We start from the raw sequence: 25,334 nt of genomic DNA on the forward strand, positions 1-25,334 counted from the left end.
ACACCCCGAGTAAACAAGCTGTTCCCCCCCGAATAATGATAAACACAACGGAGCCAGCAAACAGCCCTGCAGCCGAGGGTGACCGCACAGTGTGTAACGAGGACCCCCTAATCTCAGAATGGATTCATTATTCCATGTTGTGTGTAACACACAGAGGGAGGGGGAGAGGGATGGAGGGAGAGAACAGGATGAAGAGGGGGAGGGAGGGGGAGAGAGAGAGAGAGAGAGAGAGAGAGAGAGAGAGCGGTATTTGTGCGGGTAAAGACGGGCTGTGATGGTGAACCTGCTGGGAAGCCAGGTATGAAATTGGATGCTGTGTTCTTTAATTTAATCCCACGAGCAAACAGACAAGCTCTGATTGAACCCACTCCTCAAACCCATGTCAACATCAGACGGTGTCACGCCACAGCCCCGCGCCCCCGCCCCGACCAACGAGAGAGCAGGGGCTCCATTACTTAAAGCCTGCCGCTCTCTGCTCCACTCCTCTCTCTTTATACTCAAGATTAATCCTCATACATTTCAATTTTCCAATTTTCTCAGACCAAGAGAAGATATATTTCCTTGGCTTCTCTCGCTCTTGCTCTCTTGCTCTTGCTCTCTCTTCTCTCTCTCTCTATGTTTCTCTCTCTCTCTCTCCTTTCCCCTCTCCTTCCCTCTCCCTCTTTTTCTCGCTTTCTCTCTCTCTCTGTCTCTCTCTGTCTCTTCTCTCTCTCTCTTTCTGTTTATCTCTCTCCCTCTCCCTCTTCTTCCCTCTTCCTCTCCCTCTCTCTCTCCCTCCCTGTCTCTGTCTCTGTCTCTCTCTCTCTCTCTCTCTCTCTCTCTCTCTCTCTCTCTCTCTCTCTCTCTCTCTCTCTCTCTCTCTCTCTTTCTTTGTCTCTCTCCCTCCCCTCCCTGTCTGATTTCTCCTTTGTGTTCTCTGAACTTTGCCGTCTTCTTGGCTGATTGAAATTTGTCTTCCTGCAGGCAGAGAAGCCGGTTGTTGAGTTTCCTCCTCTAAATCAGCGTCTCCGTTTATAGAACATTGTCATTCATTTAAATCTGTTCAAAGCCAGTATGAGTGGGAGTTGTTAGCAAGAGGAGAGGCATGCAGCGTGAAATTAAAGAAATGGCAGCCGTAATAACAAAAGTAATGCGTCTCATCCTAAAGTTTAGACTGTCACCTCCCTGGGGTCACTTTGCACTGTTTGTCAGTACAATAGAACGCATCTGGACCGGCCTTCCTCTGTTTGGATGGGGGCCCGATAGCGATAGATTAGTGGTTAGACTCCCAGGCAAACCCAGGATGTCTCACTAAGCTACACATTCAAAATGTGTAGCTTAGTGAGACATGTTCACAACCGAAGTGAATCATTCACCAGCGACCGACTCCCACTGAGCGGAAACACAACTCGCTCTAAAGTGTGAACATGTGTTTGCGTGTCTACCTGTTATTGTAGCGGTGGGCTTCATAGTTTAGCCGGTTAGAGCGGAATGGACTCGTACAGCAACCAGCTCGTTACCAAGGTGACATATCGCTCACTGGGTTCAGCTCAGATCGGCAGAACGTCTGGGATCCGATGTTCTAAATGTTCCCCTCTTCTAAATGATCCTCTCTTCCTAATGATCCGATCTTCCTAATGATCCGCTCTTCATGGTGACCAGAGAGTGGTGGTCCTAACAGAGTTGTCCGGTGGTGGGCGAGGCTGGAGAGCCGCTCTGACTGCTGCTCTGAGCTCCAGGATCGAGCTCAGAGCTGTGGCTCAGAGACACCAGGGAATCTCTGCTACCCTGGTCTGAGTCTGAGACTGATGGATGAGCAGTAAACCAGGAGAGAGAGTGGAGAGGGGGGAGAGGGAGAGAGAGAGAGAGAGAGAGAGAGAGAGAGAGGGGGGAGAGAGAGAGAGGGGGGGGAGAGAGAGAGAGAGAGAGGGGGGGGAGAGAGAGAGTGAGAGAGAGAGAGAGAGAGAGAGGGGTAGAGAGAGAGAGAGAAAGAGAGAGAGAGAGAGAGAGGGACAGTGAGTGACCGACCGACCGACAGAGACACAGTGAGAGAGAGGGAGAGGGAGAGAGAGACTAGAGAGGACAAATGATAGAAAGGAGGAGGTGGAGAGGCAGAATGAATGAGAAAGAGGGAGGGAGAGAGAGTAGACGAGGTAGATGGTGAGGGATGGGGATAGAGGATGAACAGTGGAAAGACAGATGGGGAGAGAGGGTGAAGCCTCAGAATGTAGCTGCTAATATTGGGACAGATAAAACAGCTCCAGGCCACGCTAACAAAGACAGGATTAGCTGAAGAAACGACTGAGGACTGATTCGATCATATTTATTATAAACACAATTACAGCGCCCGGTTAATCACCCTGTTGGACGGTGTGCTGGAGCCGTCAGTTAACCGAGCTCACCATCTGAAGACCGATTCAACCAATCAGCAGAAGACGTTCCTCAACCCTGTTGTTACTGAGGCTCAGCTGGGACGAGGGAGGAGGGTTGGTTAGAGAGGTTAGGTTAGAGAGGGTTAGGTTAGTTAGGGTTAGGTTAGAGAGGTTAGGTTAGTTAGGGTTAGGTTAGAGAGGTTAGGTTAGAGAGGGTTAGGTTAGAGAGGGTTAGGTTAGAGAGGGTTAGGTTAGTTAGGTTAGAGAGGGTTAGGTTAGAGAGGGTTAGGTTAGAGAGGGTTAGGTTAGAGAGGGTTAGGTTAGAGAGGGTTAGTTTAGAGAGGGTTAGGTTAGTTTAGTTAGGTTAGAGAGGGTTAGGTTAGAGAGGGTTAGGTTAGAGAGGGTTAGTTTAGTTAGGTTAGAGAGGGTTAGGTTGGAGAGGGTTAGATTAGAGAGGGTTAGGTTAGAGAGGGTTAGAGGGGGTTAGGTTAGAGAGGGTTAGGTTAGATAGGGTTAGGTTAGAGAGGGTTAGAGAGGGTTAGGTTAGAGAGGGTTAGAGAGGGTTAGGTTAGAGAGGGTTAGGTTAGAGAGGGTTAGGTTAGAGAGGGTTAGAGAGGGTTAGGTTAGAGAGGGTTAGGTTAGAGAGGTTAGGTTAGAGAGGGTTAGGTTAGTTAGGGTTAGTTTAGAGAGGGTTAGTTTAGAGAGGTTAGGTTAGAGAGGGTTAGAGAGGGTTAGGTTAGAGAGGTTAGGTTAGAGAGGGTTAGGTTAGAGAGGGTTAGGATAGAGAGGGTTAGGTTAGAGAGGGTTAGGTTAGAGAGGTTAGGTTAGAGAGGTTAGGTTAGAGAGGGTTAGATTAGAGAGGGTTAGGTTAGAGAGGGTTAGGTTAGAGAGGGTTAGGTTAGAGAGGTTAGGTTAGAGAGGGTTAGGTTAGAGAGGGTTAGAGAGGGTTAGGTTAGAGAGGGTTAGGTTGGAGAGGGTTAGGTTAGAGAGGGTTAGGTTAGTTACCTTAGAAGGTAGTTACCTTCAGCTACTGGGTTAAATATTAGAGGTAGGGTCAGGTATTAGAACTAGTTAAGTTGAGCTAGTAGGATGATATGTTTGGATGTTTAGGTGTAAGGTTTGAGATGGTTACCTTCAGCTACTAGGTTAGCGATGGTTATGTGTTGCTATTAGGTAAGATAAGTACAGTTTAGTAATTATGTTAGTGTTACGGGTCCTGCCTCCTTGCTCCTGGTGGGAGGAGACTGGGCGTTACCTTGCTGTGACTAATTGAAAAGGCCGGCCCTCCCAAGTATATAAACCTGTCTACTTCTAAGATGGCTGTCTCTCTTTTTCTCTCACACCCTCGACATGGCAGACGCTGGCTGGTCGCACTTTTTCTTTTGTTAAACCAGAACCCATTTGTTCAAATCCGTATGTATTATTGTTGATCTTGGATCTTTTATTTTATGGTGGGAGCGGTTGCTTTCTTTTCTGTTTTTGTGGCAACCCTCTCATTCTGTTAACTAAACCGATATATGGAAAATAAATATACCAAAACGTTTTCTTTCCAGAAGATCTGTTTCTTTGAGTTATTATGTTAGTTGTTCACACGATTTTAATGTGGGCTCGTAACAGTTAGAGACGGTTCAGGTATTAGAGCGAGTTAAGTCGAGGTAGTAGGATGATATGCAGATGTTTAAGTGCTAGGTTAGAGATGGTCGACTTCAGGTAGAAGGCTACGGGGAGGTTGAGTTGAGATATTAGTACAGACACGGATGCGGTGTGAGAGGGTGAGGAGCGATACGGTAATGCTTCTGTGTGCTGAAGGTCAGCTGGGTCTAGGGGCAGCGGGGCATCCTGGGTATAATTACCGAAAGGTCTGCAGTAGGAACAGTGGCTTCCTGTGGATGCAGTGGGCTCGCTAAAGCCTGCAGCTCTTTATAGAACCAGCGGGCCCCCGGGAGCCCGAGAGGGGGGACCAGGCCTTTGGCTCGTCTGGAACAAGACCCATTAAACCGGCTTCCTCGCCTGGCGCTCCTCTTCCTCGCCCTGCTCTTCCTCCTCCCACCTGCCGCCCGGCCGCTGGCGTCGCTCTCCAAAGAGCTTTCCAATAACAATAGATGTCCAACAGCCCATAATGGGATTGGCCCCTGGCAGCTTTTCAGGCGGCTGGCTCTGTTTATTAAGAAGAAGCCGAGCTCAGGGTCGCTCCGTCAGGCGGCCGCTCGCTGGCCCACTTTCCCCCCCAGTCCTTCCACCTCCATTGTGTCTGCTTCATACCTCCTCCTCCTTCCTCCTTTCTCCTCCTCCTGCCTTTCTCTGCCTCCTCGCCCCCCGAGGGAGTCAATTAGAGTCCATCAGGTCGCATATCTTACCCGGCGCTCCGAACGCCGGAATGCAAATGAGGTTGTGGCCCTCACCTGGCCACTGGCTCCACGTCTAGGGGCCCCTAAAACAGAAGAGGTTATGGAAGGGCCCTTCAGAAGATGGGTGGAGGGCCGCCCTGGCCCCTCGGAAGATGGAGAGCCATTAGGCTGAGAGCGGTGGAGGAGGAGGAGGAGGAGGTAGAGGAGGAGCAGGAGGAGGAGGAGATGGAGGGGGTGGTGGAGAATAGCACATTTACATTTAGGGGATTTTCCTGACGGTTTCACCAGAGCTACTTATCACCATTCATCCACCCGTTCGCCCACCGCCGGCGGAGTCGACCGCTCAGGGCGACAGCCAGCTGGTCCGGAGCAGTCAGGGGGGGGGGGCGTCTCAGGGACACCTCGGCACTCGAGCCGGGGATCGAACCAGCGACCTTCCGGTTACCGGCCGGCCCGCTCGGCCTCCTGGGCCCCTAGTCGCTCAGTGTTGGGCGCTGGGCGGGGTCGGTGTCCGGAGGGCGCGCCGACCGCTCTCGGAGCGTGTGCGGAGTGGACTTAGCGATCGCACGCCGGCCGCTGTAGCTCGGGTCCCCGGGGGCCCCACGGGCCCCCGATGCCACCGCGGTGTCGGAGCGTCGGGGGCCCCGGGGCGCGGGGTCACCTTGAGTTCTGCAGCGGCCCCCGCTCCCTCCTCCACCCTTCAAATAGAACCGACACCCCGGTGCTGCGTCACACCTCCGAAGCCCCCTCCCCCCTCGCCCCCCAAGTCTGCAGGATTGTTAATTGCTCATTAACAAGCCCTCCTCCCCCTCCATCTCCTCCTCCCCCCCCTCCCCCTCCATCTCCTCCTCCTCCTCCTCCTCCCCTCCCCCTCACCTCCTCCTCCTCCTCCTCCTCCCCCTCCCCCTCCTCCCCCTCCATCTCCTCCTCCTCCTCCCCCTCCTCCCCCTCCTCCTCCTCCTCCTCCCCCTCCTCCCCCTCCCCCTCCCTCACCCCAGGGGCTCCGTTGCCGCGGCGCCGCGGAAGATATCGCCTATCTCCATAGCAACCAGCGCGAGGTGACGAATAGAGCCATCCCCGTGGTGACCCCCCGTCGTCAGTAGGGCCCGTTTGTTGGGGAGCCAATAAGACCCCTTACACCCCCCCGCCCCGGGGGCCCACCAGTCACCCTAATTGGCGGCCATTTCCTCTGTGGTGCGCTGGGTGAAAGATGGCGGTGAGGGGAACGCGGCCCAGACCAGACTAGGGTTGTGTTAGGGAACGCGGCCCAGACCAGACTAGGGTTGTGTTAGGGAACGCGGCCCAGACCAGACTAGGGTTGTGTTAGGGAACGCGGCCCAGACCAGACTAGGGTTGTGTTAGGGAACGCGGCCCATACCAGACTAGGGTTGTGTTAGGGAACGCGGCCCATACCAGACTAGGGTTATGTTAGGGAACGCGGCCCAGACCAGACTAGGGTTGTGTTAGGGAACGCGGCCCAGACCAGACTAGGGTTGTGTTAGGGAACGCGGCCAAGACCAGACTAGGGTTGTGTTAGGGAACGCGGCCCAGACCAGACTAGGGTTGTGTTAGGGAACACGGCCCAGACCAGAAAAGGTTTGCCACCTAACCCTCTCTTCAGTCACCTGGTCTCTACGGAGGAGCTCTAGAAATCAATGAATGGATGAATGTTCCATGTATGAATGTCTGAATGTATCTTGCAGGAATGTAACATGTATGAATGTAACATGTATGAATGTCTGAATGTAACATGTATGAATGTATGAATGTAACATGTATGAATGTAACATGTATGAATGTCTGAATGTAACATGTATGAATGTATGAATGTAACATGTATGAATGTTCCATGTATGAATGTCTGAATGTAACATGTATGAATGTAACATGTATGAATGTATGAATGTAACATGTATGAATGTCTGAATGTAACATGTATGAATGTATGAATGTAACATGTATGAATGTTCCATGTATGAATGTCTGAATGTAACATGTATGAATGTAACATGTATGAATGTAACATGTATGAATGTCTGAATGTAGCATGTGTGAATGGAACAAATATGAATGTAACAAATATGAATGTAACATGTATGAATGTCTGAATGTAACATTTATGAATGTCTGAATGTAACATGTATGAATGTCTGAATGTAACCATGTATGAATGTCTGAATGTAACATGTATGAATGTAACATGTATGAATGGATGATTGTTACATGTATGAATGGATGAATGTGTGTGGGTGTGTGGGAGCAGGTGGGCGATTATTCAGCCTCCTCTTTGACCCAGACGGTGAAGGCACGACGTTTATCTAAATATTGACTTTGCACCCCCCCCCCCTCTTGGTCTAGATTCATCATCATTAGAGCGGGAGAGAAAACGCTAAATTAGTCTGAAGACACTCGGTCAATTAGCATATGGTTGAAGTCCTCGGCCAGGCCGCGTGGAACGGCCTTTTGAGTTCAAAAGCACACTAAAATGTATCTGTTGTTGTCTAAGAGACCTCGTGCTCATCGTCATAACCAAGTTTCTATACTGCTCCACCCTGATTGTGTGTGTGTGCGTGTTCTCATCTGTGACCGTGTGTGTGTGTCCGTGCGTGTGTGCGTGTGTGTGTGTGTGTGTGTGTGTGTGTGCGTGTCTTCGTATCACACGCCGAGATGCAGGCATGAACCATAGAGACAGCGCTTACGTTCAAATTCAAAGTCTTTGAATTTGAACGTAAGCGCTGTCTCTGTGGTTCATGCCGGGGCCGGTGACTGCACCGCTCCGTAGCTTCCACCTCGCTTCAGTCCCCGACTGTCTCAGCCGACAAGTCATCAAGGAGGTCACGTGACAGGTGTGCAACTGGCCAGGTGGACGGGAGGAGGGCGGCCGGCGGCAGGACTCGGCGCTGCGCTGGCGTCAGCGCGGAGCCGAGCGTCCTGGAGGTTGCCGCGCTGACAGCCAGCCCAGCCTGGGCGCTCTGCAGCTGGGCAGCTGGCTGGAGGATGACGGAGGGGCTAGCATGCCAAGCTAATGAGAGTGCTTGCCTCACACACACGCTAGCGTGGATGACAGGCTGGGTTCGCCCGCCAGGGCATGTGAGTAAAACAGAGGAATTAGGTTAAGTGACAGCCGGGTAACAAACCCAAAGCCACGCGGGGCCGCGCCTGACCGACTCTGGCGTCTTGTTTGGTCACGTCGGCGGCGCTCCAGAGGTGTTTGGGGGAATCCGTGCGGTCTGTGGGTGTCGCCTCGCTTCTTCCTCTCCTCCTGGGGATCGTGTCGTGTCTTTGCCCACGAGACGCTCTCTGCATCAGGGAACCTGAGACCAGCAGGGCGGCATGAGGCTCAGGAGGTAGAGTGGGTTGGCTGTTAACCTGAAGGTTGCCGGTTCGATCCTCGGCTCCTCCCAGCTGAGTGCCGAGGTGTCCCTGAACGAGACGCCTCCCCCCGACTGCTCCTGACCAGCTTGCTGTCACATTGCATGGTTGACTCCGCCGTCGGTGGGTGAATGTGTGAGTGTTAGGCAATACTGTACAGATTTTTTTTGTACAGAAAAGCACTGTATAAATGCAGTCCCTTTACCATTTAGCAGGGGGCAGGACCTCTACGCAGGAAGGACTCGCTAGTCTCCAGATCTCAGACCCCAGGAAGCGAGCCCTCGGTCGTTGACAACAGCGGCCACGTCGTGCTCACGTTCGTTGAGGATTAGGGGTCCGAGGGAAGCACTGCATGTAGAGTGTTGCATGCTGGGATTAGAGCCAAGATTATGAAACCCAGTTGGGGAATGGATGAAGGAGGACCGGGATTAGACGGGATTGTGCTTCCTCCTCTGTAGCCCTCTGAACGTCCTGAATTAAAGGCTGAGCGTCAACGTTTCAGCGAGTGACGTCTCAATGGTCGCCGTGTGTTTGTTTAATGGGTAATGTGGTAAGTGTAACGTGTTAAGTGTCATTTACACATCACTTAGCAAGCAATACTGTGAGCACAAAACAAAGTTTATTTCAAATCCAAATCTAGTTTGTTTGCCGAGCCCGTTGCCACAGTCCTCCTCTCAGAGGACGCCTCGGACTCAAACCCGAGCGTCACCTTCGTCACCAGGCTCAACGGGGGGGGCTGTCTGTCCTGACGTTTCATCCCCACTCAGACGTCTCAGCGCGCGAGGGCGCCCGCTCCAGTGCCCAGCGCGCCGCCGTGACGCCGCGCTGACATGACACGCGGCTTTGGTCGTGTAGCAATCAGGGGGGCCGGCTTTAATCACCCGCCCGTCCGCCCGCCCCCAGGCTTACCGAGGACTCGCCTAAGCCTCCTTCACTTTTTTTTAAGCTGCTATAAATAGACTATTATCTTCGCCTCGGTGCAAGCGGACCATCCTTTCCGTTGTAAATATTTTAGCGGGCCTGAGAGTCTTGCATCAACTTTTCCCTCTCTAAGTGCACGCTAACAGGTCCATCCATCTCCCCGCCGCCACGTGATGAGCTACCGTCGCTCCTTACCCACAATCCCTCACCTGTCAGCCTTCTGCGCACCTGAGACACGCCTGCTCGCGCTTTGTATTCCTTCTGCCACGTTGTAAAGTCCTCCTCTGATGGAGTCTGTCGAGCTGCTCTCCAACCATTTGCTGTGGCTCCCTCTTGGCGCGCAGACCAAATAGGTTTTTTCCCCCTCTGGTGAACTCTTTGCTGCCAGAGACCACAGCTGTAGCGGGATGGTGAGTGATCTGTGAGCGGCAGACAGTCTGTTTAGCTTCCGTCTACTTTAGTCTCCTCCCAGCATCTCCCACCTCCAATCCTAGAGGCTTCTTCTGCTTCTGAACAGGACAAATAAAGAAAACATTTTGAGGTAAGGCTAAAGCGTCCATTGATTGGTGTAAAGGTGATTGAGTGTGATTAGTCTCCACTGACCTCCATGGCTAGGTGATAGTCAGGACCAGTCCTCCCCAGTGGGAGATGACCAGTAGGCAGCCTCCGGACTCTGGCCTCAGAGCGGAGGGCCAGGGAGAGGGGATGGAAGCATAGGGAGAGAAGGGCGAGAGAGAGAAGGGCAAGGTAAAGAGGAAGAGGAGGGAGAGGGAAGGGAGAGAGGAAGAGGAGAGGGAGGAAGAGGAGAGAGAGGGAGAGGAGAGTTATCACGCTGCGGCCCTCTGGCATGCTTAGAAGCACAAACAGAGAAGATGGATGGAGAAAGGGAAGAGGGAGGACAGACGGGTAAAATGAAAAAAGGAATTTGATATTGAATTATTTAGACGTGTTTCAAATTGCCATTTTCACATTTCACAGGGAAACAGCCAATACTTCCTTTTTTTAATTGAGTGTAAATTCATGGTGGGGTAAGCAGAAAAGTTTTAAACTGAGGCTTAAAGGTTCCTTGTGAAGGATGAAGTGCCATCTAGTGATGAGGTGGCAGATTGCACCCAACTGAAACTCAGCCCTCCCTGTCAAAGCGCACAGGAGAAACTCCGGTGGCCTGTATGGTGCCAGTTGGTACTTCAAAAATGATAGCGGCAGCAGTAATAATAAAATGTAATGAGTTATAATAATTAGCAACACCCCAGTAAACACTTTCTCTGCTTTCCCTCTGGTCCTCTTTGGTGCATTCATGTCTTCCAGCAAAATTAAGAATGTGAAGCACACGTAAAGACGCGTCTGTCCATTCCGGGCTCCTGTAGAAACATGGCTGTGCAATATGGCGGCTCTGTGACAGAGGAGCTGCTTCTGGCCAGATATTTAAACGTCTCATTTTGAGGTGACTCAAACACAGCCATCCTTATGTTTTATACCTTAATTAAGTCCATTCCGCTAGACGCCACTAAATTAAACAGACGGCACCCTTAAAACATCAGAGGTCAGTGGATTGGCTGTATACACACTGATTAAAACCAAGATGAGTTAATTTGGGCCGATTTGAAAAAGCAACATTTTACAACCAGTTTTCATTACAGTAAATCTGGAGATTTATTCCGAGTCTGTCATGATTTCTGCATAGTTTGGTTTTTAAGATATTAATAATGCCTCCAAACACTAATGTACAGACACGCACGCACGCACGCACGCACGCACACACGCACGCACTGCCTCTCCCCCCCGGCTGCAGAGTAATGGTGCGTGGAGGCTGCTGGTTTAATTCCTGCGGCTGACAGGGCCTGTTCATCAGCAGGTGACAAAGCGCTCTCTAATTGGTTGGGCTGAGCATTACTCAGCGGGTAAGCGGCCAACCAGATCGCGGTGCTGGAGGAGGGGGAGGCGGCTGCAGCTGGCCCTCCGTCTCTAAGGGAGGGGAACCCTGAGGAACGTGCAGGGCTGTGATGTCATGGGGGCCATGACATCACAGCCCTGCAGGAGAACAACACACACTCACACACACACTCACACACACACACACACATCTAGTCCTCAGCGGCCTGCTCTCCAGAGCCACTCTTGAGTCAGGCTTGGAGCGATCGACGTAAACAGAGTGAAGATAAATAACAACAGCTTCCCTCCAGAGTGTATCAACACACTAATTGTATGTTGTACGTCCTGGCGCTTAATGTACACACTTATTGTATGTTGTACATCCTGGCACTTATTGTACACACTTATTGTATGTTGTACGTCCTGGCTCTTAATGTACACGCTTATTGTATGTTGTGCGTCCTGGCACTTAAAAACAGTACTCAGCATTGTGTTGCATCTTATCTGAGCTATCTGTGTTGTATACGGGGAATGGGTTAACCTAGTGATGGTTAGTGCTTGGTACTTGGTTCTATTAACATCCTGACTGTACCGACAAAGGTACTTATTGTAAGTCACTTTGGATAAAAGCGTCTATAAATTGATGTATGTAGTGGACCCTCTTCAATATATTCTGCTCAGGTATGGAGCATGAAGCCGTACTATACTGTAACTATGTTAACGACTCAGATGTAGAGAGGCAGCTCTACATCCCCGCCCCCCCCATACTGTGGTGCCGCCCTCCTGAAGGGCACAAAGGGGTGTGGCTCTAACAGAGAGAGAGAGAGAGAGAGAGAGAGGGCGGCCGTGCGAGCATCGCTACCACTGTGTGAAGTCTCTTTAAATCCTATTTAACCAGGCAGACATTCATTGGGATTAATTTCCTTTTTACGAGAATGACCTGACCTGGAAGGCAGCACCCTGATAAGGTGTCACGGTGTCATGTCGGCCAGAGGTGGTGCCTCGACGCCCCCCCCCCCCCCCAGAGAGGCCAATAAGATCGCTCCACTCAGAGGGAGGTGTTTGAGTCCGGTGTGTGGGCGTGTCCCCCGGTGAGGGGCCGGATGCTGAGCTGCTGATTGGCGGGGGCTGGCTGGTGGTCCGCCGTCCCTAGCGGTGAGGTCAGCGCCGTGATGGGTGGCGGCCCAACGGCGCTCTGGGCCTCGCCGAGCGGGAGGGAGGTCGCCCCTGACCCACGGCCTCATGCTCTCTGTACGGTGACGACAGCCTTCTGAAGGAGCCCTGTTCCACCACCAGCAGGGATGCTGATTGGCCATTACCCCCCCTCCCCCCAAACACTTGCGACATCATGAGTGGCAATGCACACCCAGGTGCATGATGGGTATATCGTCCTACGGGCTATTACAGTCCCGGTAGGTTGACCTCTGCAACCTCCATCAAGTCGTCTACCGGGCCGTAAAAGCTTCTGAGTGACCAAACGTAAAGATCTCCGATCCTTTACTAAACACGAACAACACAAAACCAAACAGTGTCAAATATATTGACTATATTGACCTCAAACTGGTCCCTCTTCTCAGACAGAGCCTTAGGTCCACCATACAGGCCGCCTCACCTTAATGTGTGATGTCACTAAGGGGGGCTTGTATAGACCAGTGTGCCTATAGCAGTCTTAGTACTGAAGAGTAAAGCCACACGCTGCCCTGAATCTAATGCAGGGGAAATAAACTGCAGAAGGGTCTGCCGCACTGCCAGCTGAAGGGTTATGCAAATGCAGGGCACTGATTTGATAACAGGAGTTTAATAATACCGGAATGAGGGGATATTTAAAATCTGCCCACATCAAAGTCTACCTTTGGAAAATAAGAAATTCTGCTTTCGCTGAATAATAACCGTCTGCAAACACACGGATCAAATGGTAACCAGGCATTCAGGGAGAGCAAAGACAAGACACCTTCCCTCAGACCGGGGGAAGTGAGACAGCTTTGAGGAGTTCGACAGCCCGGGGAAGTTTGGAGAAGTCAAGCAGTCTGGAGAAGTCAAACAGCAGTGAGGTAGAGAGTGGAGTACAGAGGAGACGAACAGCATGGTTCTGGGAAGGGGAGCTACTCCTTCAGCAGCCGGGCCTGGTGGAGACGTGGAGACGGGTGGAGGAACAGGAGTCAACCCCACGTCAGGTTCAGTTCCTCAGCCTCACGTGGAGAACAGTGAAGCCCAAACCAAGGGGGGGGGGGGCCTCCTCCTGCCGGGACTCCTCTAGGAGGGGAGGAGGCGCAGAGGTGGGAGAAATACTAACTCAGATCAAGGCCCAAAGAAAACAGCTGGTCCTCGCCGAGACAGAGAGAGATGGTGTGTGTGTTTGTGTGTCTGTTTGTGTATGTATACATATGTATGTGTGTCGCTTCTGCTGCGGCTCCGTGGTGCCTCTGCTCTCCTCTTCCTGTTTGTCTTTGAAGCGTCAAGGCTGAGCCTGGGCAGGGTAGGGGTGCTGTATCACTGTCACACACACACACGCACAGTCACAGGCACACACTCACGTGCAGAAAACATATGCACACACAAACACACACAAGTGCACACGCACACACACACGTGCACAAACCTATACACACAAACACACACGTGCACAAACATATACACACACACTTGCACACACACACACACGTACACACACATACTCAAGTGCACAAACATATCCACACACACGCACACACACACGCACACACAAAGCAATGAATAATTCCCCAAGCTCGCGCTCTGTAGGTTTAGGCTTTAATAAACGTGTCGTATTAAACAGCTTACTCTGCATCCTTTCATCTCTTTATGCTCTTCAAATATGCTAGCCCTCTCACGCCCACACAAGCTAACTCCGGCGTTGACAAAATTAGCGACGTGCGGCTAACGCTAGCGCACAGACCAACACGCCGTCGGTGTGTAACGCTGTATTCTATAATACCGTCCATACGGGGCCTTCCTCGAGAGGAGTATTCATCACCAGTTGTGTTCCTCCTCTTCCTCTCTATCTTTTAATTAATCTGCCGTCTCCTGAGCTCCTGCTGCTCGGCCTGGGAAACCCTGTCTTGATTGATGGCCGTGACATTTCTCACTTCTCCTCTCCCTTTATTTATCTCCTGGACGTCTCCGCGTCCGCTGGCGTTCCGCTCCGCCGGCCGTGGCGGACCTTCTCGTTGCCGTGCCAACCAGCTTCGCTTTCCCTTCCCAGCTCTCCCATTGCTTAACGAGGCACCCTTAACGAGGGCGGGCCAATTAACGAGAACCAGGTTCTAACGGGTGAGACGGGGTCCTTGAGGGTGGGCGGGGGGGCGACAGGAGCACTGCAGACCGCTCAGGTGTGGAGCGGCACGGAGCGCACAGAGGAAGGCTCTAGATTGCTTGTTACCGTGACGATAGATGACCGGGTGGCTGAATGGCAGGGTCCCTATCGGCGGTGTGTTTCTCTGTCCTCCAGGCGGGAGGGGCCTAATTACACGAGACGGGGAGCTGGGATGGACGGTCTGCGGCCGGGGTCTCGGGCGCCGGGCCGTCTGAGTGGAGTCAGCGGCTCGGCTGCGTTACCGCTGTCGGCTGCAGCGCCTCGCTGGGGTCCAGGTTATAATGAAGGAAACCCACAGGAGGGGTGTGATGGAAGGAAGGCCCTAATGTGCCTCCGTCTCCCTGCTTTAGCCGTGTTTAGAAAGGAGGGTAGAACGCGTTCGAAAGACCCTCTCCCACCCTCCCGCACTGTGACGGCTGCTCGCTGAACAGGTGGTTACACATATCGCTGATTGGATCGCAGTTTATCTTATCATGCCTCTGAATTGATTGAACACACACACACACCCCCACACACACACAAACAGACACACACACACACACACACACACACACACAGACACACAGAAACACACACACAGAGGAAGTGATCGATCATGTGACTGAGGTGTGTCTCGCTGAGCCACCTGCTCTAACTCGGCTGCCGCGTGACAGCCACGATGAATGGAGCCCCGGTTTCCCTTCATATATATAATAATACAACAAAAAGGCATTATGGAAAATAACTTGCATTACGGTTTGAGAAGCAACTATACTTGCAGTCGCTGCGTTTTTTTCTGCTAGTTTAGCAGCGGAATAATAGCAGCAGGTAGAAGCATTGTCTTTCTCTTCCAGCTAGAGCCGCACAAACACCCTGATGTAGACCTTCTCCTGGTCCCAGGTCTGCGTCTGGGCCAGGTAACGAGGTGGGAGGGGCCTGCGTCTGGGCCAGATAACGAGGTGGGAGGGGCCTGCGTCTGGGCCAGATAATGAGGTGGGAGGGGCCTGGGTCTGGGCCCAGCTAACGAGGTGGGAGGGGCCTGGGTCTGGGCCCAGCTAACGAGGTGGGAGGGGCCTGGTTGGGGGAGTCGGAGGGGGTCTGGGTCTAGGCCCAGCCTGAGAGGTGGGACCTCAGGGTGATGGATGTAGGTGCTGCTCCACTCCTAACAGTCATCCATCATCCCGGCCTGGTGGCTGTTCTCTGTAGGAACGGTCCACGCTTGGCTGGCTGCTAAGCCCGCGGCGAGCTGCCTCTGGGCCCGGCTAACCATGAGCCGTTAGAAATCTGATTAAATCTCTGATCTGGGAGAGCTGAGGTAGTCTGTCATGGACCAGGGCCAGGACCAGAGACAGGTCTAGAGACAGAGAGACAGGATCAGAGACAGGTCTAGAGACAGAGAGACAGGATCAGAGACAGGTCCAGAGACAGAGAGACAGGACCAGAGACAGGTCTAGAGACAGAGACAGGATCAGAGACAGGTCTAGAGACAGAGAGATAGGATCAGAGACAGGTCCAGAGACAGAGAGACAGGACCAGAGATAGGTCTAGAGACAGGTCAGGAGACCGGTCTAGAGACAGGACCAGAGATAGGTCTAGAGAGAGGGAGGACCAGGGACAGGTCTAGAGACAGAGAGACAGGATCAGAGACAGAGAGACAGGACCAGGGACAGGTCTAGAGACAGAGAGACAGGATCAGAGACAGGTCTAGAGACAGAGAGACAGGACCAGAGATAGGTCTAGAGACAGGTCAAGAGACCGGTCTAGAGACAGGACCAGAGATAGGTCTAGAGAGAGAGAGGACCAGGGACAGGTCTAGAGAAAGGACCAGAGACAGGTCTAGAGACAGAGAGACAGGTCTAGAGACAGAGAGACAGCTCTAGAGACAGTATCAGTGTTCTGTGTTCTTAACAAGCCTTAAGCTAACAGTGATTAAGACGAGGACAACTGAGAACAGAGCAGGACGTGGGCATCCCTCTTCTTAATTAAACCACCGGCCAGGACTTCACCGAACTCCCCGGTACCAAGGGCGGGCCCCAGGGCCCCGGGTGATTAATAGACTCTGGTTGGTCTATTAGGGTCTGGGGTATTATGGGATGGTGTAGAGGTCTGGTGGGTCTATTAGGGTCTGGAGTATTATGGGATGGTGTAGAGGTGTTTGGGTCTATTAGCGTTGGAGTATTATTGGATGGTGTAGAGGTGTGGTGGGTCTATTAGGGTTGGAGTATTATGGGATGGTGTAGAGGTCTGGTGGGTCTATTAGGGTCTGGAGTATTATGGGATGGTGTAGAGGTGTGGTGGGTCTATTAGGGTTGGAGTATTATGGGATGGTGTAGAGGTGTGGTGGGTCTACTAGGGTTGGAGTATTATGGGATGGTGTAGAGGTCTGGTTGGTCTATTAGGGTTGGAGTATTATGGGAGGGTGTAGAGGTGTGGTGGGTCTATTAGGGTTGGAGTATTATGGGATGGTGTAGAGGTGTGGTGGGTCTACTAGGGTTGGAGTATTATGGGATGGTGTAGAGGTCTGGTTGGTCTATTAGGGTTGGAGTATTGTGGGATTTTGGTAGAGGTGTGTAGTGGGTCTAAAGTGTAGGGTGTTATGGTCTGAAGTGGAGACTTATGGGGTTGAGTATTATGGGATGGTAGTGTACGCTGTCCATCGGTGACCCAGCAGCCTCCCCGGTGACCTCATCATCTGTGTTAGTTGCCGTGGCGATGCAGAAGGTGAGAGGTCAAGCGGAGACGGGGACAGAGAGACGGAGGCCGGCCCTGTGAAGCCTGATTAGAGTAGAAGGAGAGAGGATGTGTCAGGTGTTCTCTCTACTGCCCCTGAAGCCCCAGCCACCCTCACACCTCTGACCACTGCCACCTCTTTTAATATTTACCATCGCCTGGGTTGTGAATATTAATGTCTGCTGGAAGAGAGAGAGCTAGAGAAAGACACACAGACACAGACACACAGACCACCTTCCACCTCAGTCTTCCTCTGTTTTGTCCCCTAAAGGTATGGATTGTATTTGCATATCTGGTTTGAAGAGTGTCAGGTTTGTGGGAAGGTTCAGCGCTCACTGCCCCTCAGCCTCTTACTGCCCCCTGGTGGCCCAGCCTCTAACTGCCCCCTCCTGTGTCTTTCAGGTGGTCTGCGTGGAGCCAGCATCATCGACTCCCTGGATACGCTGTATATTATGGGATTGAAGGAGGAGTACAACGACGCCAAGGAGTGGGTCAAGAACAGCCTGGAGATGAACACGGTAAGAGAACAACCCAGAACCTCCCCCTCTCAGGTCCTCATGATGTAGAGAACCTCTCTTCTCATAAGGCAGAGAACCTCTCTCTCAGGTCCTCATAAGGTAGAGAACCTCTCTCCTCATGAGGTAGAGAACCTCTCTCCTCATTAGGTAAAGAACCTCCGCCCTCATGATGTAGAGAACCTCTCTCTCAGGTCCTCATGAGGTAGAGTGTCCTCTCTCAGGCAGTCTTAGAGAGCCTCTCCTCGGGGGCTCTGGTCCCCATGTTGGTGTTGCCTGGAGGTCTGGTCCCCATGTTGGTGTTGCCTGGAGGTCTGGTCCCCATGTTGGTGTTGCCTGGAGGTCTGGTCCCCATGTTGGTGTTTGCCTGGAGGTCTGGTCCTCGTGTTTGTGTTTGCCTGGAGGTCTGGTCCTCGTGTTGGTGTTTGCCTGGAGGTCTGGTCCCCGTGTTAGTGTTTCCCTGGAGGTCTGGTCCTCGTGTTGGTGTTTGTCTGGAGGTCTGGTCCTTGTGTTGGTGTTTGTCTGGAGGTCTGGTCCTCGTGTTGGTGTTTGCCTGGAGGTCTGGTCCTCGTGTTGGTGTTTGCCTGGAGGTCTGGTCCTCGTGTTGGTGTTTGTCTGGAGGTCTGGTCCTCGTGTTGGTGTTTGTCTGGCGGTCTGGTCCTCGTGTTGGTGTTTGTCTGGAGGTCTGGTCCTCGTGTTGGTGTTTGCCTGGAGGTCTGGTCCTCGTGTTGGTGTATGTCTGGAGGTCTGGTCCTTAACGACAGTGTTTGCACTTTAACCCAGAGTGTTTATCACCCTTCAGCAGTCCGAGTCTGTAACCTTGATGTTGTTTTTTAAAGCGGCCTTCTCTGCCAAGTCTCTCTTGAATAATGTCTGTTTTATCCCAACAAGACCCTTATTCTATCTGGTCGAATAGAGGTTGAATACCTAAGCTGAGGGTCACGGTCACGGTGTTCCATAAAGCATTGGAAGCGGTTTTGTTTGTTAATGGTCTGGGAGAAAACAACGATGTGGTCGGCAGCACAACATCCTGAACCCCCCGTCTTTGGACGAGTCAGCGTCCAATCGTGAGCCAGCCCCCGGTCAGCTGACCGCTCTGTGAGGGGTCCAGGGTTGTGTCAGAGGACTGATCTGAAGCCAAGGTTTCCTGGCCCGGCCAGCTGAACCAGGGCCATTAGCCAGCGCTGAAGGCCCTCCCAGGGGCCCCTCCAAAGGGTCTGAACGCCTTTACAGAGCCTTTGGAGGGGCCCTCCCATCGTCTCTTTGTTACATCACCACGGGACCCTCTGTCTCCCTGGGGCCGGAAAACATGATCAATTATAACTCTCAGCGCTCTCTCTCTCTCTCTGTCTTTGAGAATGTCTCTGTCTCTGTCTCTCCCCCTCCCCCTCCCTCTCTCCTCTCTCTCTCTCTCTCTCTCTCTCTCTCTCTCTCTCTCTCTCTCTCTCTCTCTCTATCTGTTTCTATATATCTCTCTCCCTCTCTATCTCTCTCTCTCTCCCTCTCTCTCTCTCACTCTCTGTCTCTGTCTCACCCCCTCCCTCTCCTCTCTCTCTCTCTCTCTCTCTCTCTCTCTCTCTCTCTCTCTCTCTCTCTCTCTCTCTCTCTCCCTCTCCCTCTCTCTCTCTTTATCTCATTCTCTCCCTCTCCCTCTCTTTCACTCTCACTCTCACTCTCACACTCTCTCTCGCTCTGAGTTGTGTGTGTGAGTGAGAATGCATTTTATTTTATTTATTTCATACCCAAAATATTTAATTAAAATATCCGCCTTCAAAACAACCACAAAAACAAATGTCAATTTGTATAAATAACATCAATATATCTTAGTGTAGAGTGATATTTGATCACAGTGCTGTCACAGCTGAAGAGGTCTCCTCTACCTCCAAACTCTCCCATCCTGTTGCAGGCAGAAGCCTTGATTCCCTTGAGTGAGTCGAACCTGTCGAGGTGTTACGCAGCTCAGGAAGATGAGGAAGACATCTTCAGTCCCCAGTGTATTGCATCATCTTCTGTTATTCCCTCTGTAAACAAACTACTCCACTAATTCAAACTTATGTACCCGCACACACATGTCCATGCGGACACACACACACACACACATACGCACACACACCTGAAGTGTGTTGAGATAGATTCATGAGAAACAGGGAGAGACAGCTACTGTTTTTCTTGACACACTCCTGTGACTCATGTAGACAATAGGAGAGTTATATTTACCGAGAGACACAAGATCACAGCAGGATTAACACTCGCACACACAGGATGTTGTGTTCTTAATTACAGCCCCCGTGATCCGCGAGCTGCTCAGGCTGTGAGACGGCGTGGCCGGGCGCCCACGCCCTCACTGTGCACACACCCCTTCTGATGAAAACAAGAACACACACACACACACACACGCACATCTCCTGCAGAGCGCTGAGTGTTTTTGGCTCAGGGCGAGCCGTCACGGCTGGGACACGATGGCAGTCTGATGTCATGGCGATGTCGTCCTGTTTGATGTGTGGCTGGCAGCAGTCCCTCAGCCTTCTCCTCCCTGGTTCACGAGGTTCCTTCCTGTAGTGACTCGTGTCCTGCAGGGTAGTGTAGTCAGGGGGTTAGGGATCTGACCCTAACCCCACTGGATGACCCAGTGCCCCTCACCCTTCCCCTCCCACTTAGGACCAGGGTCTGAGTGCTACGTGGAGAGCGGCCTCTAGTCAAGAGTCCACCCGAGCTAGAATCCTGGGTAGATAGATGAACAGCCCTCCTGGAGATCGACGAGGAGCGTTGGCAGATCACTCTGACGGGGTGGAGAGAGGCGGGCTGACAGAACATCTCCATCCTGCCCGTCGGTTCAATCAGAGCTGGAGGAGGCTTGAGGTGTCAGGGCTGGTAACACCGGAACTTCTCTGTGCTCTTTCTGGCCGGTTGAGCTTTGGGTTTGGTGAGGTGAAGGTCTCAGGATGGCGTCCGGGGAGGGACACACAGGCAGCATTGTTCTTTAACAGTGATGGATGTTATGTGATGAGGGCTTTTAGTAAAAATAATATTCCATAACAGTTGTCAACTGCTAATCTTAGTTAACAATATGGAAAAAGCGGTTATATAAATGAACCTTTTACCCCTGAACATGATTAGTGTGTGACTAAGGTTGATATTCAGCTGGTTTATTCGACCCTTACTGACGTTCACTGGATCCACTCAGACCGTACAGAGCAACCTGCTTATTACGGTGTTCACGTCGTAGTGAACAGCGTTCCTCAAGCGTTCCTCTTCAACACAACCATTCACCGCCAGCCTCTTCGGAGACACCCCCACCACCACCACAACAACAACAAACCAAACAGAAACGTCAACATAAGCAGAAAGGAGACCGCTCCCAGACAGCGAAGCCAGGCGGTAATTAGCACAACCAGCCTCTAATTCCGTCTGCACGTCTCCACATCTGCACTTCAGGGGCCTGCGTCTCCCCCGATGCTCTCAGTGGGAGAGGAGCGGGGAGATGGGAGGAGAGGAGAGTAGGAGGAGAGATGAGAGGAGAGAGGAGAGGAGAGAGGAGAGGAGCAGGAAGGGGGGAGGAGAGGGAGAGGAGCGGAGAGAGGAGAGGAGAGAGGCGAGGAGCAGGAAGGGGGGAGGAGAGGAGAGGAGAGGGAGAGGAGAGGAGCAGGGAGGAGCAGGAGCAGAGAGAGGAGAGGAGGCGTGTTGCTCTCAGCTGAGCGTTCTCAGCGCTCCCTCGCCGCTCCGAGGGTTACGGAGCAGAGAGAGGAAGTCATCCGGTAAACAAAGGCCGCCTGGAAGCGTGTGGTGGTGCAGGCGCCCCAGAGCCCCGAAACACAGCAGTACCCACAACGCACTGCGCCTCAAAGCGTGGGGTTGTGCTGATGCCTGGCAGAGTCTGGTGTGCAGACCCAGAGCCCCTAAACCCAGCAGTACGAACAACACACTGCGCCTGATAGCCCGTTGCACTTTGGGGGCTAACCGAAGTAATGGGCCCCCATCACCTGGGAGGGATGTGTATTGATCGGTTGGGTTTGGTCTGAGGTACCGGTGGGTAAAACGGTGGACACTTGACGCTGCGGTCGATATCTCTCCTCTGTTGGAGCGGTCCGGCAGGCTCCGCCCGCCCAGGTGTCAAAAGCACAAAATGTTCCGGAGAGTTCTGGAGAAAACGAGCTGTCAAGGTGCCGCGGCCATTTATGTTTGTTGGCCTTTGAGGTGTAAACCGGTGTGAACCGTGATTTAAACCCTGTCTGGAGTTAGCTTAGCACCGCTGTGGCCGACCGGCGAGTGCGATAACCCTTCAGGCGTTAACAGGTTAACTCTGTGGGGCCTCTGGGGCGGAGCAGGCTCTGTGGGGCCTCTGAGAACCCGCTCCATCACCAAGAGGGCGCCGGCAATAAAGTTTGACAGTTCTAACAGACTCCCTCTAAGGCGCGGCGTACGGTGGGCTGCGATCCCAAAGACTCGACAAACATCTATCAGGCAACTGAGATGGCCGACAGCGAAGAACCCGCTGATATATGGAACCATGTGTTGTGTTCATCCGACCACAACACCACCAGAAACGCTTTCTACACTCTGCACAAAAAGCAAGTCCTTCAAAATAAAAAGTGTCAACGGGGTTGAACTTCTGATTCGGTCGGTGGAGTGAGTGTGTTGTATGTTGATGGCCTAGCGGGTTGGAACCCGGGGTAAGCGAGCGGAACCGCCCCCGGGCTGCTGTTAGACTCCGCCCTGTTCTGCAGTCGGAGCGCAGCCTGATATTTAGGGACGGCCCTGGAGGTCGACGCCCTGTTCTGCTCTGATCTGCTCCAGTCCGACGAGGCTGTTCCCTCACAGCTGCTCTTTTAAACACAACGCTCATACTTTCTATTTATGTGCAATGAAAACTAATTCTTGTGCTCTTGGGGGAAGGAAAGAAAAGTGTGTGCATTGATATTGAAAGAGGAAAGTGCCTCCTCCTCCTCCTCCTCCTCCTCCACCTCTTCCTCCTCCCCCTCCTCCCTGACGTGCAGCCAGCTAGCAGCCAGACCTTCACTATCTAGAGTCTGAAGGTCCAGACAGCAGCCTCGGCCACAGCTCTGGACACCTGAACATCGCCTGTGGATGATCAACAGCATAGCGACAGAACAACATACTCCAACCGGTCGGGGTAGTCATGGCGATGTGAGACGTATCGATGAGTTAGGGGGACAGAGACAGGGACGAGGAGAGAGAGTTCCCACTGGTTGGTTGACCCTCTGGATGACCTCGAGATGGGCTCCTGAAGGAGGACTAGAGAGTGTCCCAGGACGCTCTGTGGTCCTGGGAGGGATACACTGGGACTCACTGGGACGGTTACACTGGGACTCACTGGGACGGTCACACTGGGACTCACTGGGACGGTTACACTGGGACTCACTGGCACTCACTGGGACGGTTACACTGGGACTCACTGGGACGGTTACACTGGGACTCACTGGCACTCACTGGGACGGTTACACTGGGACTCACTGGGACGGTTACACTGGGACTCACTGGGATGGTTACACTGGGACTCACTGGGATGGTTACACTGGGACTCACTGGGACGCAATGGGACGTTCTGGAACTCACTAAGAACCACTGGGACTCACTGCGAGTTACTGGGACGGTTACACTGGGACGCACTTAGACATTCTGGGACTCACTGAGACTCACTGGGACTCACTGGGATGCCCTGGGATCCACTGGGACGCACTGGGACTCACTGGGACGGTGCCTCAGCTACTGTCATGATCACTGAGGCCAGTGCACGCTCACTGCATCTTCACGGAATGCGACCGTGAGAAAGACTCACTGGGACCATTCCAACCGTTGGCTGCTGCCTCTTTACGGCGTGTGGCGACGCAGTCCGCACTGTGAGACTGTGTGGTGGTAGTAGCGGGGGGGGTGGGGTCCTCTGAGAGGGTGGCTGACATCAGGGGGGTCAAGGACGGGTCAGGGTGGTGGTGCAGTCCAGAGCCGACTCCTCCTGAGCGCTGTAGATCTGGAGGAGGGTCAGACTGCCCAGAGCCGCACCTCCTGGATAACAGAGTGAAGATAAGAACCCTGGAGGATCTCAGACATTAATGGGGGAGATACATAATGTAGGGGCTGGGATTGTAGATCCCGGACCAGAAGGTTCTACGTTTCAGCCCCTTAGTCCACTGTCTTTCCCTCAGTAAGATGTCCCTAGCCCCTACCTGCTCCTTAATGACCTGTCTCTGTACTGTCTAACCCCTACCTGCTCCTTATTGACCTGTCTCTGTACTGTCTAACCCCTACCTGCTCCTTAATGACCTGTCTAACCCCTACCTGCTCCTTAATGACCTGTATCTGTACTGTCTAACCCCTACCTGCTCCTTAACGACCTGTCTCTGTACTGTCTAACCCCTACCTGCTCCTTATGACCTGTCTCTGTACTGTCTAACCCCTACCTGCTCCTTAATGACCTGTCTCTGTACTGTCTAACCCCTCCCTGCTCCTTAATGACCTGTCTCTGTACTGTCTAACCCCTACCTGCTCCTTATGACCTGTCTCTGTACTGTCTAACCCCTACCTGCTCCTTATTGACCTGTCTAACCCCTACCTGCTCCTTAATGACCTGTCTAACCCCTACCTGCTCCTTAATGACCTGTCTCTGTACTGTCTAACCCCTACCTGCTCCTTAATAACCTGTCTCTGTACTGTCTAACCCCTCCCTGCTCCTTAATGACCTGTCTCTGTACTGTCTAACCCCTACCTGCTCCTTAATGACCTGTCTCTGTAGTGTCTAACCCCTACCTGCTCCTTAATGACCTGTCTCTGCATTGTCTAACCCCTACCTGCTACTTAATGACCTGTCTCTGTACTGTCCAACCCTTTACTGTCTCTGTACTGTCTAACCCCTACCTGCTCCTTAGTGGTCAGCATCTTCATTCACTGTACGTCCCTTAGTATAAACGTCAATGAGTAAATAGTAAAAAATGGTGAATAATACATTAGGTGTTATAAATATTCATAATAACTCTATGGTTCTGACTCAGTAGTATTCACACAGAGACATCCTAGAGTGCCCACACACATACAGACACACACACACACACACACACACACACACAGCAGCAGCTGGCCTAGTTTGACTGAAGGGCTGAATCCACGCGACAGAATGAGTGGCGTATGATTGGCGTGCGGTGAGGAGATGCTAGGTGCATTTAGCATGCGTGCTCTAATGCTAGTCTGCCTGTCACTCAGGAGTATAAATACACGTGTATACATTATGGATGGGGAGGAGGGGGGGAGAGAGGAGCCGGGGGGAGGAGGTAGAGGAGGAGATGGGGGTGGAGGAGGAGGAGAGTACGGTGGTAGAGGAGCAGCAGGAGGGGAGGGGACAGACAGACATAAAAAGTGAGACAGACAGAGAGAGACAGACAGACAGACAGACAGAAGGTACCCTGTGCGCCGAGGTCTCTGAGCTGGATGCTGTGGTTCCTGCAGCCTGAGTTCCAGAGTGTTGGTGGCCTGTCTTCCTGCAGGTTCTAAGACAAGATGGAGGGGATGGCTAGGGGCGTGAGGCGGGGCAAGGGCCCGCGTCTCGGCTGAGATTCATCACACACACATTAGTCTATCAATTATTCAGCATCCTTTTAATTTCCAGCGTAATGCACTCACCGGGGATGTTTATGACTCAGATGTCCTCCCTCTGTCTGCTGTGGTCGGGGTCCGTACGTCTGTCTCTGTCTCTATCTGTCTCTCCGTGTCAGTCTGTAGATCTCTCTGTACCTCCCTGTTTCTGTTCTGCTCTGTCTCTTTCTGTCTCTTTCCATCTGTCTCCATATGACTCTCTCTCTCTCTCTCTCTCTCTCTCTCTCTCTCTCTCTCTCTCTCTCTCTATGGATGGTTTACCTGGTAATTTTGACGTGAGAGGGATGGGGAGAGGGGGGAGGACATGAAGAGA

At 52.4% G+C, this 25,334-nt stretch overlaps 1 protein-coding gene across 1 annotated transcript in view; it reads left to right on the forward strand.

Annotated features, from left to right (window-relative positions):
- Positions 1-25,334, forward strand: part of LOC307081869 (mannosyl-oligosaccharide 1,2-alpha-mannosidase IA) — a 117,866-nt gene that overhangs the window by 64,531 nt on the left and 28,001 nt on the right. Inside the window, exon 3 of the mRNA XM_079745233.1 lies at positions 17,307-17,422. Within this exon, the coding sequence (XP_079601359.1) occupies positions 17,307-17,422 (116 nt within the window). The remainder of the gene's footprint in view (positions 1-17,306; positions 17,423-25,334) is intronic.

This window comes from Pollachius pollachius (genome assembly GCF_949987615.1).
Source record: "Pollachius pollachius genome assembly, chromosome: 1".
Lineage (NCBI taxonomy): Eukaryota > Metazoa > Chordata > Actinopteri > Gadiformes > Gadidae > Pollachius > Pollachius pollachius.